The 24,213-nt window shown below is 38.4% G+C and overlaps 1 protein-coding gene across 2 annotated transcripts in view; it reads left to right on the forward strand.

Annotated features, from left to right (window-relative positions):
• Positions 1–16,151, forward strand: part of COL4A2 (collagen type IV alpha 2 chain) — a 286,312-nt gene extending 270,161 nt beyond the window's left edge. For both annotated transcript variants that reach the window (XM_007501294.3, XM_007501293.3), the window contains exons 43-48: positions 313–411; positions 2,054–2,200; positions 2,330–2,446; positions 2,596–2,787; positions 5,152–5,438; positions 14,766–16,151. In XM_007501294.3, the coding sequence (XP_007501356.2) occupies positions 313–411; positions 2,054–2,200; positions 2,330–2,446; positions 2,596–2,787; positions 5,152–5,438; positions 14,766–15,023 (1,100 nt within the window). In that variant the 3' untranslated portion in view covers positions 15,024–16,151. The remainder of the gene's footprint in view (positions 1–312; positions 412–2,053; positions 2,201–2,329; positions 2,447–2,595; positions 2,788–5,151; positions 5,439–14,765) is intronic.
• Positions 16,152–24,213: the final 8,062 nt, after the last annotated feature.

Genomic DNA, 24,213 nt, shown 5'->3' on the forward strand with positions numbered 1-24,213 from the left:
AATAAATTTAGGGATGGGGCAAAGGGAGAGATGGAAGAATAAAGAAGTTGTGACCTAATTGGTAAAATAAAATATATTTATCAAAAATTAAAATATAAAAATAAGATATATAAAATATATAAATAAAATATTTAAAAATTATAAAAATAGAAGAATTTTAGAATTCTGGGACATGGAGAGAAAATGGATGTGATTGATGATGAAATCAAAAGTACTGTCATATTACACATCGCTGAGATGGTAGGTTTATGACAATTGAGATTGATGAACTGAAAAGAGTAAGCATACATAAATGTGACATTTATATTGAAGGGCCTAGAGGACAACAAGGACTCATGGGATACCATGGAATACCAGGAAGTAGTGGTGACAGAGGCCCCAAGGGACCCAAAGGAGACAGAGGATTCCCTGGTAAGTATGTGTCTTAAGGGCTACAACCAATAGCTTGTCTAGGTTCACTGAAAATGGCAGCTAATGCCCAAGTCCCTGGGTGAGTTTACTCTCTGAGAATCTTGTAAAAATGGAGATTTGAACCCCAGACTCCAATCCCCAGAAGTCCTTGGTACTTCCCAGAATTCCCTATAATCTCATCGGAGTCTCCTCCTGGACGAGATAAAAATGTATTATTTAAAGGACTCTCTGCCTCTCAAGAGCCTCTTCCTCTACTCAGAGATAGCTTGTCTAGGTTCATTGAAAATAGCAGCTAATGCCCAAGTCCCTGGGTGAGTTTACTCTCTGAGAATCTTGTAAAAATGGAGATTTGAACCCCAGACTCCAATCCCCAGAAGTCCTTGGTACTTCCCAGAATTCCCTATAATCTCACCTGAATCTCCTCCTGGACGAGATAAAAATGTATTATTTAAAGGACTCTGCCTCTCAAGAGCTTCTTCCTCTACTCAGAGATTGCAACATGTTGTAAGTAGGCTGTGAATGGGCTAATCGTACCCTAGGCACATGGCTTATTATTTTGTATCCTTGATTTCTAATCATCTTTAATAAACCTCATAAAATATAATACTTTTATGACAAGAGACTAAATTAACTGTTACAACCTACAGGGGAAAATAAGTCATTTAAGGCATCCCCTGTGTTTCTTCTGATCTCTCAATTGTTCCTCATTTCAATTCAACAAGCTTTATTTTTTTAATTTTTTTATCTTAATAACAAATTTCCACCTAAGTTTTCCAAAGTTATATGATCCATATTGTCTCCCTTCCCACTCCTGGAGCTGACAAGCAATTCAATCTGGGTTCTACATCAATGAGCTTTATAGAATGCTTTCTATGGGCCAGGCAATGAACTGGACACTGGAGATCCAAGTACCAAGAAAAAAAAGTCCCTCCCAGAGAATTTACATTCTTTTGAAGGGAGAGAGCTTGAACACTGATAAATATATGCAAAATATTTACAGAACAAATGCAAGGTCATTTAGATAGTGAGTGGTACAGAGAGAGATTAGGAAAGGTCTCCTAATATGGAAGCCTGTTGTCCTTGCTGCTCCCACCGCCAATGGGGACAGTTATAAAAATAATAATATTTTATCTTGAAATGACCAAATATTGATATTACAGAGGAGATCCCATTTAGACTCCACTCCGGAATTACATGTAGTTCATAGGCACTTAATAAAGATTTGATTTAAAATAAAAGGAAGCAGAGGTGAAACTATTGGAATTAATTGCTGTAGATAAAAGCGTGCCACTATTACCTCTGGGAATCTGATTAACAACACATGTGGGACTGGCTCAGCCATTGCCTAAGAAGTCTTTTCTTTTTAACTGTGCCTTTTTAAACATAACACATTTGGTACTTTGGTGCCCCCTAAGACTATCCCCTCACCCTGTGAAGGGAATCCCTGATGGTATTTGATGGAGGATCACATCATCTGTGCGCCAAGTTCTTGCTCAGATAGAGTTCTCAAAAGGTCACATTTTTATTTTACAGGTTCAGCTTTGAGGTCCACTTTTAGCAGCTACCAATGGACAGTAGGCTGCGGTGTCGATCCATAGCTCCCTTTTCTTACGTATATTGGTACCTTTTTGCCCCTTCCTAGGCACTCCTGGTACTATGGGATCCCCTGGGATTCCAGGAATCCCCTTGAAGATTGTCACAGAGCCTGGAGTAGCAGGTCCCCATGGAAGGAGAGGGCCCCCTGGAATACAGGGAGAGATGGGTCCCCAGGGCCCTCCAGGTGATCCAGGTAGGAGCATGATCTGGAATGGAACTATAAAGGCATCAGGGGAAATTTCTATCACTATTTCATACATTTATTACATATTTATTTGTTTTCCGTTGATTCTTACTCATAATGAACTTGGTGGCTATCCAGGTTTACGAGGTCTCCCTGGAAAACCGGGACCCCAAGGAAGAGGTGGTATGTCAGCCCTTCCAGGATTCAGAGGTGACCAGGGTCTCATGGGACATCAAGGACCAGTGGGCCAAGAAGGTGAGTGAGGAGCCAAATGCTGAGAAAAAGAAGTAGCATGCTCGAGGCTTCCTGAAAGACTACGTGGTTACTTCTCTCTTGTCCACTCTGATCAACTTTGTTCTCAAAGAATCATTAAGCAAATGGACCGATTTCTTCTTGATTTCCAGGTGAACCAGGACGACCAGGAAGTCCAGGGCTCCCTGGCATGCCAGGTCGTAGTGTTAGCATTGGTTATCTCCTGGTGAAACACAGCCAGACTGATCAAGAGCCAATGTGTCCAGTTGGCATGAATAAACTCTGGAGTGGGTACAGCCTACTGTACTTTGAAGGCCAGGAAAAAGCACACAACCAAGACCTTGGTAGGTAGAGCCTGGTCCTCCCTAAGCTCCCTGGTTTCTGCAATGTGTACTCTGAAGTGCCTTCATTGTTTGGTACTGGAAGGGCTAAAAGTCTAAGAATTGAATGTGATCCTTCATCACTTGTCAGTTATCTGCCATTGAGTCAAACATCTAGAGGTCAAGATGATAAAATATTAAAATAAAACAATAAATAAATTAAATTGTCGTGAAAATAATGAAATTTTTCAAAATCCTATATTTCACAACAATAATAATGGGATATAAAAAATTCTCTGCTCCTTTCATGTCATGGTCATCCTCTATGGATCCATCAGTAGCCTTGTGGCCATGTTCTTTTCCTTTGTGGTTTCCTATTAGTATTAGTTCATCTTCTCAAATTTTGTCCCATGCACTACAAAGATGGCAGCTATATGGCACAGTGAATAAAACACTAGGCTTGGAATGAGGAAGACCCATCTTCAGTTTCAGACACTTCCTAGTTGTGTGAGCCTGGGTGAGTCACTTAGTCCCCATTGCTTAGCCCTTACTGCCCTTCTGCCTTGGAACTAATACACGGTATGGATTCTAAGATGGAATGGGAAGAATTTTTTAAAGAATAAAAATAAAAAATAATTAAAACTATCAAGAATTGCCAATCTGGCGGATCAGAACTAGTCTGTGAAAAGAAGGGGTTGCAGTGGACAGTTTCTAGAGTTCAGTTCAGTTGTAATTGCCAACTTCCCCCAGGAGAAAGTAAGCTTTCTGAGGGCAATGACCTTTCGTTTTTGTAGTCCTAGCACCTGGCACAGTGCCTGCTGATTTCTCCAATTGCCCTTCCTTTCCCACTGGTGTGACTAAGTAGGTCATAACAGGGTTTGCGAGCTAAATCAGCTAACCTAAGGTAATAGAAAAAGGCCTTTTAACTATCAAAGAGCCAGTCAGAACCTTGAGAGACTAGAATTGCAGAAACTTTAAAAAAAATTTTTTAAATAATTAAATAAATAAAAAATTAAATAAATGAATTAAGAAATTCTTAAATAAAAAAGAATTTAATCCTATTTCAGAAAATAAAAGGCTATATGAAGACACAGTAATTTTTCATTGCAACAATTACTGTGGACCATCCTGGAGGTGTGATGTGCTCAGCTTAAGTCTCACACATCCTGCCAGTGACAGTTTCCTGTTCCTGGCACATAGTAGGTGTGCTTTTCGATTTGCCGACAGACCTTGATTATCTTCTTTAACTCCATCCTTGTCCTCAATCAGATAGTGTCTGGTCTGCCTAAGCAGTGGGGCAGGGTCTTGCTTAAAGGACCTTATAAATAAACACACAGACACCCCCACCAAGACTATGGACCCAGTGAATAAGACAGGAGTATATTATGGATCATTTTTTAAATAGTCTGCCTCTGCTCTCTTGGTTGGGATTTTCACGTATGCTTCCCTGAGAAATATTTTCTACAAACCTACTGACATGAGGAGCCGGAGAACAAGCTGACTTGGTTTTGTTGTTGTCAGTGGGGTCTGATTTTGTCACTCCATTTGAGATTTTATTTTTTTTCTTTAATACAATTTTATTTTTTAAATATTTTTCCATGGTTACATGATCCATGTTCTGTACCTCCCCTCTTCCCGCCCCCCTCACTCCCAGAGCTGACAAGCAATTCCACTGAGTTATGCATGTTTTTTATCCCTCAAAACATATTTCCACATTATTAATTTTTGTAATAAATAATATTTTACATTTGAGGTTTTCTTTTTTTTTTTAACCCTTACCTTCCATCTTGGAATCAGTACTGTGTGTTGGCTCCAAGGCAGAAGAGTGGCTAGGCAATGGGGGTCAAGTGACTTGCCCAGGGTCACCCAGCTGGGAAGTGTCTGAGGCTAGATTTGAACCTAGGACCTCCCATCTCTAGGCCTGGCTCTCAATTCACTGAGCCACCCAGCTGCCCTCACATTTGAGGTTTTCTTAAGAAAGAGATTGGAGTAGTTTGTCATTTCCTTCTCCAGCTCATTTTACAGATGAGGAAACTGAGGCAAACAGGGTTAATTGATTTGCCCAGGGTCACCCCACTAGCAAGTGTCTGAGAGGAGATTTGAACTCAGGAAGATGACATTCTATCCAACCTAGCTGCCCTAGAGAGGGAAAGAGAAATTTTAGCAAGGATGAGTGGAACGCACCCAAATCTTTATCAGGTAAAGAAGACTGGCAGGCAGGAGACTGACTAATTTTTGGAGAGAAGTGCAGTGACCCTCTAAGCCCTATCTGAAATGGGGAACGAGGGAGAGTAGTAAGCCCTCCACTTCCGTGTATCGGCCCGCCTGGGAAAACATTTTCTGCCGCCCTGGGCAGATTTGAACACGGAGTCTGGCTTGGTTTTGCAGGACTGGCTGGCTCGTGCTTGGCTCGGTTCAGCACCATGCCTTTCCTGTATTGCAACCCCGGAGACGTCTGCCACTATGCCAGCCGCAATGACAAGTCCTACTGGCTGTCCACCACCGCGCCGCTCCCCATGATGCCGGTGGCAGAAGAGGAGATCAAGCCCTACATCAGCCGCTGCTCCGTCTGCGAAGCCCCTGCCGTGGCCATTGCTGTCCACAGCCAAGACGTCTCCATCCCTCACTGCCCTGCAGGCTGGCGCAGCCTGTGGATCGGCTACTCCTTCCTCATGGTAGGTGCTGCTTCTCTGGCCTTTTTCTTGTATAGGAGAAAAACAGCGAGGAAACGGCTTGCGAGGCCACTCTCTGAATACTGGGGACCCTCCGAAAGAGTTACCTGAGGCTTTGGAGTGTTCTTGGGACAGAGCAAGGTCTGGTGCAGAGATGCGGGTCCGTGCCGCACTTCCCCGACTTTCTCAGTGTAGCCATGGACAACCTTTTTAGTTACATCCTCTCCAAAATGGGAGGCTTGGACTAACAGTCCCAGAGTCTCCTTCCTGCCCAAATAGCCTGGGATTCTTCTACTTTAACCTGTGGTCAGTCTTCATGCACATGGAACTATGGGTAATGAGCATGACTTCCCAGAAGTTAGATAGAAGGGTAAATGCCTTTATGGTCTACTTGTCTTTTAATAGTGACTGGCTGATTGAGTAAAAACAGGATCACAGATCTAGAACTTGCATGCGCCTTAGAAATCACCTAATCCAAATTCCTTGGGTTTTTTTCTTTATTCGTTTTTTTCTCACTTACATGGAAAAACAATTTTTGGTGCTTGTTTTCTAACATTTCGAGTTTCCCATTCTTTCCTTTTTTTTCTCATTTACATGGAAAAACAATTTTTGGTGCTTGTTTTCTAACATTTCGAGTTTCCCATTCTTTCCTTTTTTTTCTCATTTACATGGAAAAACAATTTTTGGTGCTTGTTTTCTAACATTTCGAGTTTCCCATTCTTTCCTTTTTTTCTCACTTACATGGAAAAACAGTTTTTGGTGCTTGTTTTCTAACATTTCGAGTTTCCCATTCTTTCCTTTTTTCTCACTTACATGGAAAAACAATTTTTGGTGCTTGTTTTCTAACATTTCGAGTTTCCCATTCTTTCCTTTTTTTTCTCATTTACATGGAAAAACAATTTTTGGTGCTTGTTTTCTAACATTTCGAGGTTTCCACTCTTTCCTTTTTTCTCATTTACATGGAAAAACAAGTTTTGGTGCTTGTTTTCTACCATTTCAAGTTTCCCATTCTTTCCTTTTTTTTCTCACTTACATTGGAAAACAATTTTTGGTGTTTGTTTTCTAACATTTTTGAGGTTCCCTTTTTTTTCCTTCCTTCACTTCCCCCCCTCCCTGAAATGGTAAATAATTTGCTCTGGTCATACAGGTGCAGTCATACTTCCATATTCATCATATTGTAGAAGAAAATACATTAAAAATTAAAAGAAGAATGCACATTCAAACTCCATCAGTTCTTCCTCAGGGGATAGATAGGATTTTCCATCATAAGCCCCTTTAGAATTATCTCGGTTCATTATGTTCCTGAGAGTAGTGAAGCCCTTGATAGTCGTTCATCATACCATATTGCTATTGCTGTGAATAAATGTTCCCCTGGTTCTGCTCACTTCCCTCTGTTTTAGTGCATATAAGTCTTTCCAGGTTTCTCTGCAATCCTCGTGCTCATCATTTCTTATAGCACAGTAGTATTCTGTCACAATCATATACCTCAACTTGTTCAGCCACTCCCCAACTGATGGACATCCTCTCAATTTCTAATTCTTTGCCACCACAAAAAAGTTGATAAAATATTTTTGTATAAATGGAACTTTTTACCTTTTTTAAAAAATTTTATGAGAAACAAAGAGTTTAACTCCCTTTTATTACAAATGGGAAAACTAAATGAAGCCCAGACAAGTTCAGTGGCTTGCTCTCCAAACTTACACAAAAATGGAGGGGAAATTGGGAGCCACCTTCTTTTCTTTGTCCTGTGTAATTCTGTTGGAACAGATTACCCAGATAGATCCTCTGCCTCCTAGAATCCTTCTAACTGTAAGATACAAAAAAGACAGTCCTCAGGCTTGGCTGAGTCAGCTTTGCTCCTTCTTAAAGGGGAGGAAATTGGCTCCTGAAATTTTCTTTTGTTCCTAAAATTCTATTATTAATCTAACAGTAAGGGAGAAACAAAGATTAAAGGAAGGAAATACAATGTTTATTTTAGTGCTGATAACAGTATTCTTGAGTACCCTAAATTTTTTATACTTGCAAAGAACATAAAATTTGAAGTGAGCCCCAACCTAGTCAAAACTGGAGGCAGATGGAGATGAGTTCAGGGAGGAAATAAAATTAGTGTAGATGCTTTGATAGTCTTCTGACACAGATACATTCGGAATCAGGGTAATAGGCATGCAAAGCCCTGTAGAACACCCGGCACAATTTCTTCCTCTCAAGGAGCTTATCATTTGATATTAATTTCAAGGTATTCCAAAAACAATTTATCTTTCATTTGGTGTCAGCCTCCACAGTGCCACAGTGAAATAGGTACGGAACAAGTTTGGTTGAGTTTGTTTTTTTAATTCCCATTTTTAATTTTTTAAATCAAATAAGCTTCCTCCCTTCTGAAAGACTAATTACATATTCTCCTAAGAAAGGTCAGAGCAGCCCCTTTTCTCATTAGCAATTACATTTCAAATTAATGTCATTAGAGCAGATAAATAGGATTTGCACATTTAATCTTCTGCTTAGACATCCTAATAATATGAGCTGGTCTGAGTGTTCTTTTTCACACACAGCATGAGTGATAAGACACGACAGAGATCGCACAGTCCTCTGATAACAAGCTGGGGGACAGTAGAGCTGCCTGGGTATTTGAGGTCTGAAATTCCCAAACTTTCTCAGAACTGCAGATAAATTTTCTGTCAGCCTTCCAGGTGTGTGTGTGTCTTCATGGCAGTCTCAAATACTCAATACATGTTTTTTTCTGGATAGAAATTACCCAGAAATCTTTTCTATCCTTGACCAAAATTCAATTTATTGTTGCATACTAATGATTGTTGGAATTACAGACTGATAGCAGAACAGGGATGAGCCCATAAAGAGAAGATACCGTAGAGGCAAATGGCCCCAAAAACATGACTCAGCCGGACAGTTGCCAGCTAGCCAATGGGACAAAATTAAGTTTGGTGGTTTGGAATAGAGACAGGATTTGAATTCAGGCTCTCTGTCCCCAGATCCAGCCTAGCACTGCTTTCCCTGCATTGTGCAGGGAAATAGAAACAAATGGAAGCATCCCATTAAAAATACCCATTTTTCTCCTTGGTGACCTTTAACTACACCTATATCCATTGACCAGGGACCACTTGGCACCCTAACAGGGTCAGTGGCTCCAAGGGAACCCAGTAACAGGAATTTAAGGAAAACTCTTACTCTCCCAAGAATTATCTCCGACATATCCCTGAGGAGTCACAGCTTATGGTCACTAAGAACAAGTGTTTTACTTTTTGGCCTAGGGTCTGTGGACTCCCAAGAGGTTGAAGAAGAGATTTCAGAAAGTCTATGAACTTGAATTTAAAAAATACATCTTTATTTTAAAATAATATATTACTTTTGTAATCCTATATATTTTTAAACTCTGTACTAAGAAGGAACACAGACAAACTTTAATTAAAATATAAATATAATAAAATATGTAATTTTATTATATATATAAGTATATATTTATAATACAAATTATATATATATTTGTTACAAATATGTATAATATGTATATAATAATATAAATATATTATCTATAAAATAAATAATAAATATATGCATATAAAAATAATAAAATATAAAATTAAAATAAAGAAAATTAAAAACACTTTAGCAATTAGAGCCAAACCTATTCAGCTTCTCTAGAAAGCTAACAACCCCATGGTGAGACCTTTATAACTTCATGCTAGTCAGCAGACAAAATTTTGTTTTTTATCAAATTATTATTTGATTTCGGTCCCAGTTTGCTGAAGCCTAGTATCAAGAGCCATTAAAATTAGTGGCTATTAAATATGTCCTGTCAATATAAAGGAAATGAGAGTGACATCAAGAGACAATAAAACTCTTCAAGGACAGGAACTGTCTTTTTTATCCCTAGCATCTAGCACAGTGACTGGCATACAGTGCCATTAATAAATGCTCGTTGGAAACAGGATAGCTTTGAAAGTAACACGTGAATTTTTATGTGCCTTTTAAAAAGCAAATCATACATATTTCATGGTTTTGTGAATATAATCATCTTTTCCAGTGTTATTTTGTGTATGGAAATGTTCTTTTTCTGGTGTCTATTAAATTTGGGGGAGGGAAATAATTCATTAAATTCAAGAGTTAAAAAACTTTTTAAAACTTGTGTGAAAAAAAATAATAATAATAATAAAGAATAATAAAAGAATACTACAGGGATAGCTGTGTAGTTTAAGAGACAGAGAGACAGGCCTGGAGACGGGAGGACCTAGGTTCAAATGTGACCTCAGATACTTCCTAGCTGTGTGGCAAGTCACTTAACCCCCACTGCCTAGCCCTGACCACTCTTCTGCCTTGGAACCAATACACAGTATTGATTCTAAGACAGAAGGTAAAAGTTTATAAAAAGAAAAAGAGTAAGACAGCAAAATAAAATCCTTCATAAAGTTACAGTTGAGGAACAGAAATAGCCCCAGGCTTCCAAGCTACTCATTTAATTTCAAACTTTTACAGAAAACCAAATGAGGCAATAAATGTATCATATATCAATAAATCAATATTTGGTAAGCCCTATTTAAATGTTAGCTGTTATTTTACTTATGCTGCTTTACCCATAGTACATTTAAATTCAATTGGAAGAAGCCAGTTTATGTAGTTTTACTATATAACGCCTAAAATTTCTTTAGAACCTCAGTCTTTCATTTTTCTGGAATCCGTAGTATTTTATAAACTTTTTAAAATCTTCATAACATTCTCTTGGGATAGATTATTATTCTGGAATTAGTAGATTTATATCTCATGCCCTTTTCCCAAAGAAATGAAAAGGGTTTTTTTTTCCCCCTCAATTACATGAAAAAATATTTTTTTCTCTTTAGTCTTTTTTAAGTTTGAGTCAAATTCTCACCCTTTCTCTTTCCTCTCCTCTCCACTCCCTGAAACAGCAGGCAATCTGATTTAGATTTTACATGTATACTAGTGTAAAGCATTTTTCTATATTAGTCATTTTGTGAAAGAGAACTCCAAAAAAGGAAAGAAATAAAGTGAAATGCAGTATGTCTCAGTCTGCATTCAGACTCCAACTGTTCCCTCTTCAGAGGTGGATGGCACCACAGTATATGCCACAACTTGCTCAGTCATTCCACAACTGATGGACATTCCGTCAGTTTCCAATTCTTTGCTACCACAAAAAGCGCTGCTCTAAATGTTTTCGTACAAACAGACGGAGTGGCGGTTTTAAAGGTAGACTTTTAAACTATATTGCTAACTAACAGAAGTAGGATTTTTAGAAGCTGTCTAATTTATACACTCAGAGTGAAAACAGTTCAGCAAAACTAACCAAAATATGTCAAATGGTGAGTTCCTTGTGACCCAGGTTTTTTATTATTTTTTTATTTTTATTATTATTTTTTTAATTTTAAAATTTTTTTTATTTTTAATTTTTTATTTATATTATTTATTTTTTTATTTTTATTATTAGGTTTTTTCCTAAGGTGGTCAGGGCAAATAGGAAAAGAGCCTAAATGTTCTCATATATGTAGAGCAGCTCTCTTTGTGGTGACAAAGAATGAGAAAATGCAGGGTCACACATCAATTGGGGAATGGCTAATCTAGTCGTGGCATACAATTGTGATGGAATACTACTGAGCCATAAGAAATAAAGAACGGGTTAATTTGAGAAAAACATGGAAAGTCTTTCATGAAGCTTTGAAGAGTGAAGTGAGTAGAACCAAGAGAACATTCTATACAGCAACAGAAATAGTGTTTGAAGAATGACTTGTGTACCTCCACCTCCAGAGAAAGAATTAATAAATAGAAATAAGTAAGACATAGTTTTATATATACATAGATCTTTTTATCAAGATGCCTTTTCTAATATGGGGAGGAGATGAAGGGAGAAAGAAGCCTGGAAATTTTAATTAATTAACAAATAAGTAGATTTTAAACATTTTTTAAATTTTTATTTGTTTATAATATTTATTTTATTTTTTATTTATTATTTTAAAAAACTAATAAAAAATCAGACATTATATGCAGTGTTCTGAGCCCAGAGTCCACTTGCTCTATAAAAAGGCAAGTGAGGAACCTTTGCTATGATCTGTTTTTATAATTCTTATTATATTGTCAGAATGCTCTAAAAAAAGATAGCATTAACTTATGGTTCTACCAAAAACAGAATAGACAACCTGTTTCCCAGCTGTCTTGAAAATGCTGATTTTTATTATTTCAAGCTTTTGTCCCAATATGTATTTAATAATATTTAAAATTATTTTATATTTCATTCATCTGATTATTCTTTTGAATAAATTTTGAAGTATTAACAATTTCCTCTCTTTAAAATTGTTTATAACCTTTAACAACATTATTTTCTAAACTTATATCAATCAATAAAACATTTACTCCATCAATAACCATAAGCACCTAATATGAGCCAAGCACTATGCTAAGCACTGGAGATTCAAAATGAGACAAAAATAGTCCCTGCCTTTAAGCTTTACAATATATTTGGGATGCTTGAGATTAATACTCTATAACTTCACCAGGCATCTGGTTCTCTCTGTAAAATGTTATAGCTGAGGATTATTTAATCTTTTTGTGTCATGAACCCCTTTGAGTTCAAAATCTGGATCTCTTTTCAGAATCATTTTTTTATTATTTGTTTTAGCATTCTTTTTTTAAATTTTGAGTCCCAAACTCTCTCCTTCCCATCCCTCTCATATCTATTGAGAATGCAAGCCATATGATATCAATTATATATGTGAAGTCATGAAAAACATCTCCATATTAAGTAGGTTCACAAAAAATAATAAAGCAAGAAAAATAAAATGAAAGGTATACTTCCATCTGCACTGAGTTCATCAGTTCTCTCTCTGAAGGTGGACAGCATTTTTCGTCATGGTTCCTTTGCAATTGTCTTAGATCATTATATGGATCAGAGTAGCTAAGTTGCTCATAATTGATTATCATTACATTATTGATATTATCTTTATCCACCTACCTCCAAAACACTCTGTCCTCTTCTGAAATGGCACCTCTAAATTATGGAGGAGTCAGCATCAGAGAAACCTGGAAAATTTTGCCTAAATGGATACAGACTGAAATAACCAGAACCAGGAGAACAATTTACATAATAACATCACACCTGTACTATACAGCCACCAACGGAGTCTCATATGGCTACTTTTAGAAATTCTTCCCAAGTTTTAGAACACAACAAAGAGTTTCTGACTAAAGATATGGCTTCAAGCTCTTTCATATCAAAGTGAAGTTTATAGCTGTTTTTGGATCAGTCAGGATCAGTTGTAATGGCTTAAGAGACTTTTGGAACAAAAGCATTTTTTAGAAATTTTTTGAAAAATTAAAAATAAGGGTTATTATTGGCCTTTACCAGAGGATATCACAGCATAGAAGTCAATATCTAAAATGTGTGACCAAAATGTTCATGTCTCGTATTCTGAGAATCTTCCCACGATTCCCAGTTTGCTTGACCAAGATTACCAACATCTATTTTTAGTCAGTTTTGAGATATAAGATTTTTACCCTTTGTTCTCCAAGGCATTTGCTGAGGGGAGAAAAAGTGACCAGGATTTGGTGACTTCCATTATCCCTTCTACCTAGAGATGAACTGACAAATGTTTAACAACCAGCTCTGGGGGAAAAGCAAAGACAACTTTTTAAAAAATATTTACATATCTTTTTCAATTAGATGTAAAAACAATTTTAACTTTTTTTAAATTTTGCATCACAAATTCTCTCCCTCCCCCTTTTGAGAAGGCAAGCAATTTAATATAGATTATACATGTGCAGTCATGCAAAATTCATTTCCATATTAACCATGTTGTGAAAGAAAACAGCAAAAAAAAGAAAATATATATATTTTTAAATATGCTTCAATCTGCATTCAGCTCCATTAGTTCCTTCTCTGGAGGTAGATAGCATTTTTCAGTATAAGTCCTTCAAAATTGTCTTGAATCATTTTATTGCAGCATCATTGTATAACTAAGTCATTCACAGTTGATCATTGCACAATATTGCTATCCCTGCGTACAAAATTCTCCTGGTTCTGTTCACTTCCCTTTGCATCAAATGATATGTCTTTCCAGGTTTTCTGCAGCCATCCTGCTTGCCATTTCTTAGAATACAATAATATTCCATCACAATCATATACCATGATTTGTTCAGCCATTCCCCAATTGATGGGCATCTCCTCAATCTTCAATACTTTGCCACCACAAAAAGGGCTGCTGTAATTTTTTTTAATTTTGTCCAAAGCAGTCCTGTTCCTCTTTTGTTTTAAATCCCTTTGGGATATAGACCTAGTAGTGATATTTCTGGGTCAAAGGTTATGCCTAGTTTTATAGCCCTTTGGGCATAGTTCCAAAATGCTCTCCAGAATGTTGGATCAGTTCACAACTCAACCAAGAGTACACTAACAGGAAACACATTTAAATTTCATCTGTATCATTATTTTTAAACATTTTATTAATTCTATTATTTTCTATATATGAGCTATTAATATGTTATATAATCTATAAATAATACACAATAATTTATATAGCATTTATTATAATATATTGTATATAGAAATATTTATAAATTATGTATTATATATAAATATTTCTATTTTATGTAATATCCAAATATATGTGTTTATATTCTATGAATTCATATTTATTGCATCTATTACATTACATTATTTTATATATTTGTATTTATCATATAGTAATATGTATGTTATGTTATATTTATATGTACTTATATAAATATATTTTGACTATATAAACATAAATAAATGTAGATATATAATATCTATTGTTATATTACATATGAATATTTATTATATATAAATATTTATATAAATATAGATTCTATAAATATTTCTATATTGTATAATATTATTCAATTTATATATGTTTATTCTATAAATATACTATAAAAATATAAATAAGTATAAATATTTATTTTATTTTGTATTATATATAAAATATATTACATAATATATAAATATATTTTATATCCTATAATATACAATTATGTTATACATAGTTATAATTAAGTTAATTATAAATGTAACTTTTTGTTCATTAACAAATAATTCATCGTAATACATTAACATTTTCTCCCATTGTTTTCTTAAATCTAGACATTAAACAAAAGAACCGATTAAGTCCTGTTTGTAGAATTTGCCCATTTCTGAAGTATGAAATGCACACTCTGAAAATTCAGTCAGCTCTTAGGAAGCTGTTTAAGCTCTGAAATAATGTCATCTTTCTGACTCTAGCAAGACATTCTCTCCCTCCCCTCCCATCTCACCAAACTAACGTACCCCTTCTTTTGCTCTCGTGCCCCCTCTTCCAGCACACTGCGGCCGGAGATGAGGGTGGCGGACAGTCGTTGGTGTCGCCGGGAAGCTGTCTGGAGGACTTCAGGGCTACGCCTTTCATCGAGTGCAACGGCGGCCGAGGGACATGCCACTACTTTGCCAACAAGTACAGCTTTTGGCTTACCACCATCCCGGAGCAGAGCTTCCAGGGCTCCCCCTCCGCAGACACTCTCAAAGCGGGGCTCATCCGAACTCACATCAGTCGCTGCCAGGTGTGCATGAAGAACCTCTAATCCTTTCCGGAGAGAGAGCGCAACGTGCTTCTCCAACGTTGTCTACGAGGGTCAATTTTGGTGCTTTTATCTTAACTTATTACCTCAGATTACTGAACAGGTTGGGTTTTGTTTTTAACAAAAGGATTGGCACCAGTCGTTTCTCCAATATTAAAATGTCTCTTGCCTGTCTAACCTCCCCTGCAAAAAGAACCCTCCCCTTTTTTCTAACAGCCTGACCCTTCAAACCAAGTAACCACTAATAGATCCACTACTACTACTAAACATGCCACACTGGGTAAGCTGATGCCACTCTGTTTAGCTAAGTCAGTAATGTGTTTTATATCCATATATGTACACACATCATATTCTCCATTGCAGCCAAATAGGGACCAAGTTGGGCTTGCTTCACAGAATCCTTCAAGGTGGGGCAATAAAATGAAAATAGGTGGTCTGGATGGCTAGGAACTCCCAGGAAGACATAGTCTATCCTCTCATTTTATTACAACCTAGCATTACAAAATAGGAGTGTCTTGGACCTTTTTGCCTTTTTGGGACTCAAAATCACACTGTGCTGTATTTTCTAGTCAGCATGATAGCCTTATAAAAAAGAGTTCTCTTTATACTCACATTGTAAATACCTTTCTCTTCATATCGAAAGTATTTAAATACTTGCACCTTCATTAGGACAAACTATGATGTTTTTATTTTGAAGTTTTCTTCTCATCACATAAATATACAATTGGGTGATATAAATTCGTAGCACTTTGGCATTAGAAAAGAGACTTTAGCTATCATTTAGCCAAACTTACTTATTCCACACACTTGAAAACCAAGGCCTAGAGAAGGTAATAGACTGTTTTCCAAGGCCACACAACAGAGCTGAGCCTGGAATACAGGTCTCTGACGAATATATTTCTGTGCTCTTCCCTTCTATGACGTCTTCACTTTGAGACATGTCTATGACCAACAACATCTTTTAGAAGGATGAACTTCCAAATTATCATTTGTGTCTTCCGTTACCACGAGTTATCATGAAGAAGTTGTGTTTCATTCCCTTTAGAAATGTGTGCTTTTTATGATTGTTCCACCCTGGCTGTAACTATAACGAAAATAAAAGTGTTCTTGATTTATTTTCTAAATCCCAAATTGTTGACTGTGTTTGATTTTCTGATATTTGTAGATCCAAAAACTTGCATACATAGTACATTGGACATTTTAAGAGATTGGGGGCCTATAAAGAAGCTGCTACACTGATGAGTTGCTAAGAAAACTTCTTTTTCTTCTAATGCTTTGATGCTAAAACTCTACTTTATTCACCCAATATCCATCCATGCCCAGACTGTATTCTATACCTCTGGGTCACCACTGTCTCACCTTTTGAAGATACTTACCAATTCCACTATAGTGCCATTAACAAATGTGTGTGTGTTTGTGTGTGTGTGTGAAAGACAAAGAAACAAAAAGATTGAGGGAGCTTGGGAGAAAACTTGGGAGACAGAGATTAAGAGAAAGAGACTGAGACAAAAGATTGAGAGGCATAGAGAGAGAGAGACTCAGAATTAGAGAAAGATTGAGATAGACTGGGACCAAAAAAGCAAGAGACAGAGATCATGACTCAGAAAGATTGAGAGACAGAGCCTGAGACACAGATTGAGAAAGATATAAAGAGAGACTGAAAGAGGGAAGCCTGAGAGAGATTGAGGGGCCTGGAAAGACTGAGGCAGAAAGATTGAGAGGCAGAGATGAGCCCCAACACTAGCTACATAATCTGATCTAAGGGGTCCCCAAATTACTGGAAGACAAGTTAAGAGTTCATCACCAGACCTCTGGTGCGATCACCCTTCTAGGCCAAAGGCCAAGATGGGTGGGTTGTTCTCACCAACAAGGTTTCAGCTCTCTCTCATAGTAGTCAGAAACTCTTGGGATCCGGAATCTTATAGGAACACAGGTAGAGACAGGGATGAACCAGATCTCAGGATCTCCAGATAGCTGGAAAGCAGGAAGCTCCAGCTCTCAGGGAATAGGAAAGTCACCTTCCCTCAGGCTTAGATAGTACGGCCAACAGGAAGTCACCTCTCTGCTCCCCTGGAAGGACAGGAACGAGGGATCCCAACAGTCTCAAGGTGTCTGGTTTTAAGAGGCACCCAGATTCTAGAATAGGGTCCCTCAGTTCCATGCATGTGGCCAGACCCTCTCTGCAAACCCTTGCCTTTAGCCTTAGCAACAGTCCTTTCTTTCATTCTCTCTTACACTTGAAATTATTTCAAAGCACTTATTTTCAATCTCCACGCCCTCCCTCCCCAAAAAAACTATGTTAAATCTCTTTAGAAAAAAATCTTTTGGGGAAAAGAAATAAGAAATGACTGAGCTTCTTGCAATTATATTCTAAATAGGAGGAGCAACTCTGAAGTGATCCAAACTAAAACAATATGAGGGGGTAGCTAGATGATTCAGTGGATAAAAAGGCAAGCTTGGAAAAGGAAGAACCATGATTCAAATCTAGCCTCAGATACCTTCCTAGCTATGTGACTCTAGGCAAGTCACTTAACCCTGATTGCCTCATCGTTACTATTCTTCTGTCTTAGAACTGATACTGACTATCCACATGCAGAGGGAGTAGAAACACAGAAGAAAAACAAGTGCTTGATTACATGGGTCCAGGGGATATGGCTGGGGATGTAGACTCTGAATGAACATCCTAGTGCAAATATCAACAACATGGAAATGGGTTCTGATCAAGGACACAAGTAATACCCAGTGGAATTGCGCGTGTGCTACGGGAAGGGTGGGGAGAGCGGAGGGAGGGAAATAATGTGATTATTGTAACCAAGGAATAATGTTCTAAATTGACCAAATAAAATTATAAAAAAAGAAAAAAAACTGATACTGAAGGTAAGAAATTTTAAAAAATAAAAAACAAATTATTTGCTCTGAGCACCCCCCCAAAAAATGGCTGAACATTTGAATTTTTTTTCTATCTAGTTTTTAGATTTTTAATTTTTGCTTGTGGTCCAGCTCTTAGCACATTGCCTCGCACATAGCAGATGCTTAATAAATGCTCGTTTAGTTGCCTAGGTTGACACTTACTGGCCATCGAGCTCCATTTGGAAAGCAGTCTCAGCCTCAAAGCTCGAGTAGATATTGCCAGAAGCTAACATCAAGATTATGCTTCAGGTTCTAAGTAGATAAAAGAATCAGACCATAAAATGTAAAGCTAACACAGTAAAATCTCACTGACCTCCAAGAACTCTATGCAAATTTAAAGTAGATGTTAGATCAGAGTTACTTAATCTTTTTGTATCTGGTGAAGATTATGGACCCTTTCTCAGATTAATATTTTTAAAGTCTAAAATATATTTTATGTATGTAATATATAATGCAAAAATATCACAAAAGGAATTATATTAATATATAGTTGTCACAACATTTTTAAAAAGAAAACAAGTTTATAAGGCCCAGATTAAGAACACTTGTGTTAGAAGAGTAAATGTCCCATTAAAAACTTTGCAAGCTCTGAATCTGGCCCTCCAAAAAGCAGGTCGTTCTGGTCCCCTACATTTTTTAAACCCTTGCCTGCCATCTTAGAATCACTACTAAATACTGGTTCCAAGGCAGAAGAGTGATAAGGGCTAGGAAATTGGATTCAAGTGACTCGCTTAGGATCACACAGCTAAGAAGTGGCGGAGCCAGCTTTGAACCAAAGACTTCCAGTCTCCAGGCTGGGCTTTCTATCCACTAAGCCACCCCCCTTTCCCAGGCCCCTATATTTTTGAGAGTATGAAGTTTTGCTAGATTAGCATCTTGGCACCCAAGAACAGCACTGAGAGTGCTAGTTAACCCTGATTGAAAGTTGGGTGATTTTTGTCACATGTATTACTTCCTCTGTCTCAGAAATCATCTCTGTCTCCCAAAACCATTTCATAAAATTATAGTCCATTTATTGGTTGTGAATCAGGAGGTGCATAAAGTCATGGAAACCAGTGGCAGCAAATATGCTAGATTAACGAGAGGTACAGGTCTGCAAAAAAGGGACTATTGAAATACATATTAGATAGATAGATAGATAGATAGATAGATAGATAGATAGATAGATAGATAGATAGATAGATGGATGGATGGATGGATGGATGGATGGATGGATGGATAGATAGATAGATAGATAGATAGATAGATAGATAGATAGATAGATAGATAGATAGATAGATGGATGGATGGATAGACGGACGGACAAGATAGACGGACGGACAAGACAGATGGACAGATAGACAGACAGACAGATAGATAGACAGACAGACAGACAGAAAGATAGATAGATAGATAGATAGATAGATAGATAGATAGATAGATAGATAGATAGATAGATAGACAGACAGACAGACAGATGGACGGACAGACGGACGGACGGACAGACAGACAGACGGACAGACGGACAGACAGACAGACAGACAGACAGACAGACAGATAGATAGATAGATAGATAGATAGATAGATAGATAGATAGATAGATAGATAGATAGATAGATATGAGACAAGCAGGAGAGCTTTGAAAGTTGCCTCTTAAGGATGACAAAAGCATCATTTCATAGTGCTCTTCCTTCTCCCATCATATGAGCTTCTCCTTACCTGTCAACCTTAGTGATGGCAGCTTTCCATTGAGATGTGCTTCCTGCCTTTAGTGACAACTCCTGAGGTTAGCTTTTCTACCTTCATTTCACTTGATATTTTGTCCCCTGCCCCTTCCTCCATTTTTCCCAGCAAAAATGTCTTGTTATGATCCTGACCAACATTTTGCCTGATGATTTTGCTTCCATCACTTTTCCTTTGTAACATAAGAATTCTGTGAAAGGGGAACTTAAAAAATGAACTGACCACCAGCTGTCTCCCAATAAATTCATTATGAGGAACACTAAAAAAAAAAAGTTGCCTCTTAAATTCACTGTAGTGTAGATAACATGGCAGCCAGGTGGCACAGTCAATAGAATGTTGGATCTGAAGTCAGAAAAACTCGTCTTCCTGAGTTCAAGTCTGGCCTCAAGACACTTACTAGCTGGGCAAGTCACTTAACTCTGTTTGCCTCAGTTTCCTTATCTGTAAAGTGAACTAGAAAAGAAAATGGCAAATCACTTCAAAATCTTTGCCAAGAAAGCCCCAAATGGGATCATGAAGAGGTAGACAAGGCTGAACAAGTTAACACAGAGCACTCACAAATACAAGCACACACAGGAAGCATCTTTTTGATGTTTGTTGTTGGGATTATTTTTAAAATAAAAATTTAGGTTCTGACAACTCCTGTGCAACCTTTTCACTTCTCCAGGTGATTCCATCAATGGTCGGACTTTCTAATAGATACTCTCAAGAGAAAGGAGTAGGAAAATCGAAAATCCTGTCTGCTTTTGCAGAAGTTCAGATTGTGAAAAGAAGATAGGTTTCTACAAGTCTCCGTGTCTTCATTTTATCTGCATTTCTAGTGGAATCATAGATTGTTTTTCATTTTTCATTTCTTTATTTAATTAATTAATTTAGAATATTTTCCATGGTTCCATGATGCATGTTCTTTCCCTCCCCTTCTTCCTCCCCCTTCCCATAGCCAATGAGCAATGCCGCTCTGTTTTACATGTATCGTTGTTCAAAACCTATTGGAATCAGAGATTTTAGACTTGTAAGGTTCTCTAGAGACCAGCTAGTTGAGAAGTTCTTCATCTGGGATCCATGGACTCCTGGGAAGATCTGTGGATAGATTTCAGGGATTCCATTAACTTGGATGGGGGGAAATGACATCTTTATTTCAACATAATTCAATATTTCAATCATATAATTTTAATACAATTCAATATAATTTACATTTTTATTCCTTTAAAAATATCTTTCTGAGAAGGAGTCAATAAACTTAAAAGGGGCCCATGACAGAAAAAAAAAACCATCAAGAGGTCAATAACTCATCTGTTCTAGACCTGTTCTTTTAGAGACAAAGAAACAGAAATCCAAAGAGCAAAAGTGATTTACCCAAGGTCCTACAAGTAAGAAACCAGGATCCAAACCTCTGACTCCAAATCCACTGAGTCACATTACCCTGTGTGTGATTTTTGAAAGAAAAATACTAAGATTTAAAAATACTCCTAAACGGCTAAGAAACCCACACACGGGTCAGACGTAAATGATCATTCATCTTTCCGGAGCCCTTTGAGATTTATGCCAGTATTCACAGCAAGCCCAAAGTGATGGCACCATCGCCACTTTCCAGATTCCAACATGATTTTCCATCCTTCCATAAATATGCCTAAACTAAAGGAAAGAGCTCTTGTGTTTTCTCAACGCCAACCAGATTTGCTCTTTGCTCTGGAAAGCACCCAACAGTCAGGCGCCGCCACCTACCCATTCGTGAGCAAACATACCCACACATACACGACCTCTAAGCAACGTTGTCAAACACGGACTCATGGACCACACGCGGCCCACAGTGACCTCGAGAGCAGCCTGGAGCCGATTCAAGTGTAATTCACATGATGTAATTCACACATGATGTTAATGTGTCAGTGAATTAGTAATACATAAACCTGGGGTTCTAAACCAATATGTAGCCCACAGGGGGATATAGCTGGTTCTGGCTATAGAAATGGCCCCATTTCTTTCTCTTTTTTTTAAACACTTACTTTCTCCAAGGCAGAAGAGCAGTAAGGACTAGGGAATTAGAGTGAAGTGACTTGCCCAAGGTTACACAGCTCAGAAGTGTCCAAGGCCAGATTCGAACCCAGGAAAATGAACCTTCCAGGCCCCATACTCCATCTACTGGGGGACCCATTTACCTAGCAGGTGCCCAGTTTTCGAGTTGAGGAAGCCAAGGTCTAGAGCTCCTCGGGCTCCAAATCCAGCGTCCTCTTCTGTTCTATGGTCCTTGAACTTGAGGGATGCGACGCCTTCATCCCAAGCAAATGGTCTGCTGGGAATACTTAGGGAAATGATGATCACTTATCTCTGCAGACATCTAGATGGCAGTAGAAAGAAATGCTCAGCTTGGTTCCAGGGGGGGGGGGAAATCAGGAAAACTGCCAAGCTAAAAATAGCCAACACAAACAATCAATTTAGAGCAAAGGTTATGATGTTGAAGGGAAAAGCGCTCCTCCGAGCATTCATTTACAGAACAAGAGAAGGAGAATGGCCAGTGAAAATGCCTTCCCTTCTTGCCCCTTTTCAGAAAGAGGGAAGCTTCTTAGAAGAAAGAAAAAAAAGAATTAAAAAAATGAATTTCTTAGCACACCATCCCTGTGGGACTCAACCCAACGCCAAGGCATAGACAGGAATCCTTTCCACATCCTAACTTTCCCCTTGGAAATTTACATGTATCTGGAGTCTGCATAAGAAATTAAATGGAAGAGGGCGGAGGAGCACCTAAATGGGTCAGTGGATGGAGAGCCAGGCCTAGAGTCTACCTGAGGTCCTTGGTTCAAATCTGGACCCAGACACTTCTTAGCTGTGTGATCCTGGGCAAGTCACTTAATCCCCACTGTTCTTCTTTCTTGGAACCAATATACTGTATCAATTTTAAGGTTGAAGATAAGGATTTTTTAAAATGGGAATTTGGAGGGAATTTTGTGCAAGCCACAGACAACATATGAAGGTCAGTAGACCATAGAAAAATTTTAGAAACTCAGAAATGCATAGAACAGGGGGCAGCTGGGTGGCTCAGTGGATTGAGAGCCAGGCCCAGAGATGGAAGGCCTTGGGTTCAAATCTGGCATCAGATACTTCCTAGCTGTGTGACCCTGGGCAAGTCACTTAACCCTCATTGCCTAGCCCTTACTGCTCTTCTGCCTTGGAGCCAATACACAGTACTGACTCCAAGACGGAAGGTAAGGGTTTAAAAAGAAATGCATAGAACATATGTGTAGTATTGTAGAATATCAATATATTTCATCTTTTATTTTTTAAACCCTTAACTTCCATCTTGGAATCTTTCTTTACTTTCTTTCCTTCTTTTATTCTTTCTCTCTCGTTCACAGGGGAGACACTGGGGTTGTGTAGTTCTTGGCATGGTACAAAGAGTATAGTTCAGGTCATCAATCCGTCATGAATCTGTCAGGTGGAAGTAACAGTGTTTTGTCAGGTGGAACAGCTGCTTTTGTTCTGTCCAGCAGGTGCAGGGAGGTGGGGCGGGGGGGGGGGGGCCTCACAGATGAAGGGGGAAAGGGGTTTAGGCCCATCAAGACTTTTCAATAAGGAAAACTTTTTTCTGCAACTGAATTCAAACTCAGATCAGTCACTCCTAAAGAAAGAAGATAACCCATCTCTCTCCCTCCCTCTCCTTTTCTCTCTCCCTCTCTCTCCTTCTCCCTCTCTCTTTCTCCCTCTTTCTACCTCTCCCACTCTTTCTCTATCCCTCTATCTCCCTCTCCCTCTCTCCCTCTCCTTTTCTCTCTCCCTCTCTCTCCTTCTCCCTCTCTCTTTCTCCCTCTCTCTATCTCTCCCACTCTTTCTCTATCCCTCTATCTCCCTCTCCCTCTCTCCCTATCCTTTTCTCTCTCCCTCTCTCTCTCTCTTCCTGTCCCTCTCTGTGTGTCCCTCTCTCTTTCTCCCTCTCCCTCTCTCTCTCCTTCTTTCTCCCTTTCCATCTCTCTCCCTCTCCCTTTCCCTCTCTGTCTCTCCCTGTCTCTTAACTTGTCTCCCCCGCCCACTCCTTTTTCTCTCTCCCTCTCTCTCTCTCTCTCTCTCTCTCTCTCTCTCTCTCTCTCACACACACACACACACACACACACACACACACACCCTCTTCACATGATCTTCCTAGAGACCAATGTTCAAAGAGCACCCCAGGGTGGGAAGCCCTTGAGGACAAACTCAGTGTGGCCCCAAGGCAGGCTCCTGTTGTCACAGTTTGTTTGTCCTCAGAAAATATGTCCCTGCCCTAAAAGAAACGAACTGTCCCAGCAGGAGTTGGGCATGACCACTTCTCCTTCTCCTAAGAGCCCGGCTGAGCACCAGGGAAGCAGGTTCAGGTTTCTAAATGGGGCGGGATTTCTCCGGGCTCTTCATGGGCACTTAATAAACACTTGATTGGTCGGCTCTGTAAATGGACAAGTTGTACAAGACTGAGAGCCAGAAGAGAACTTAGTCCAGAAGGTCTTCATCTCTTTCCTGCCTCGGCTCCTTTGGCAATCTGGTGAAACCGGAGGTATCCTGATCAAAATAAGATTTTTAAATGAATCACCTCTAT

The sequence above is a fragment of the Monodelphis domestica genome, chromosome 8, assembly GCF_027887165.1.
Source record: "Monodelphis domestica isolate mMonDom1 chromosome 8, mMonDom1.pri, whole genome shotgun sequence".
NCBI classification, from domain to species: domain Eukaryota; kingdom Metazoa; phylum Chordata; class Mammalia; order Didelphimorphia; family Didelphidae; genus Monodelphis; species Monodelphis domestica.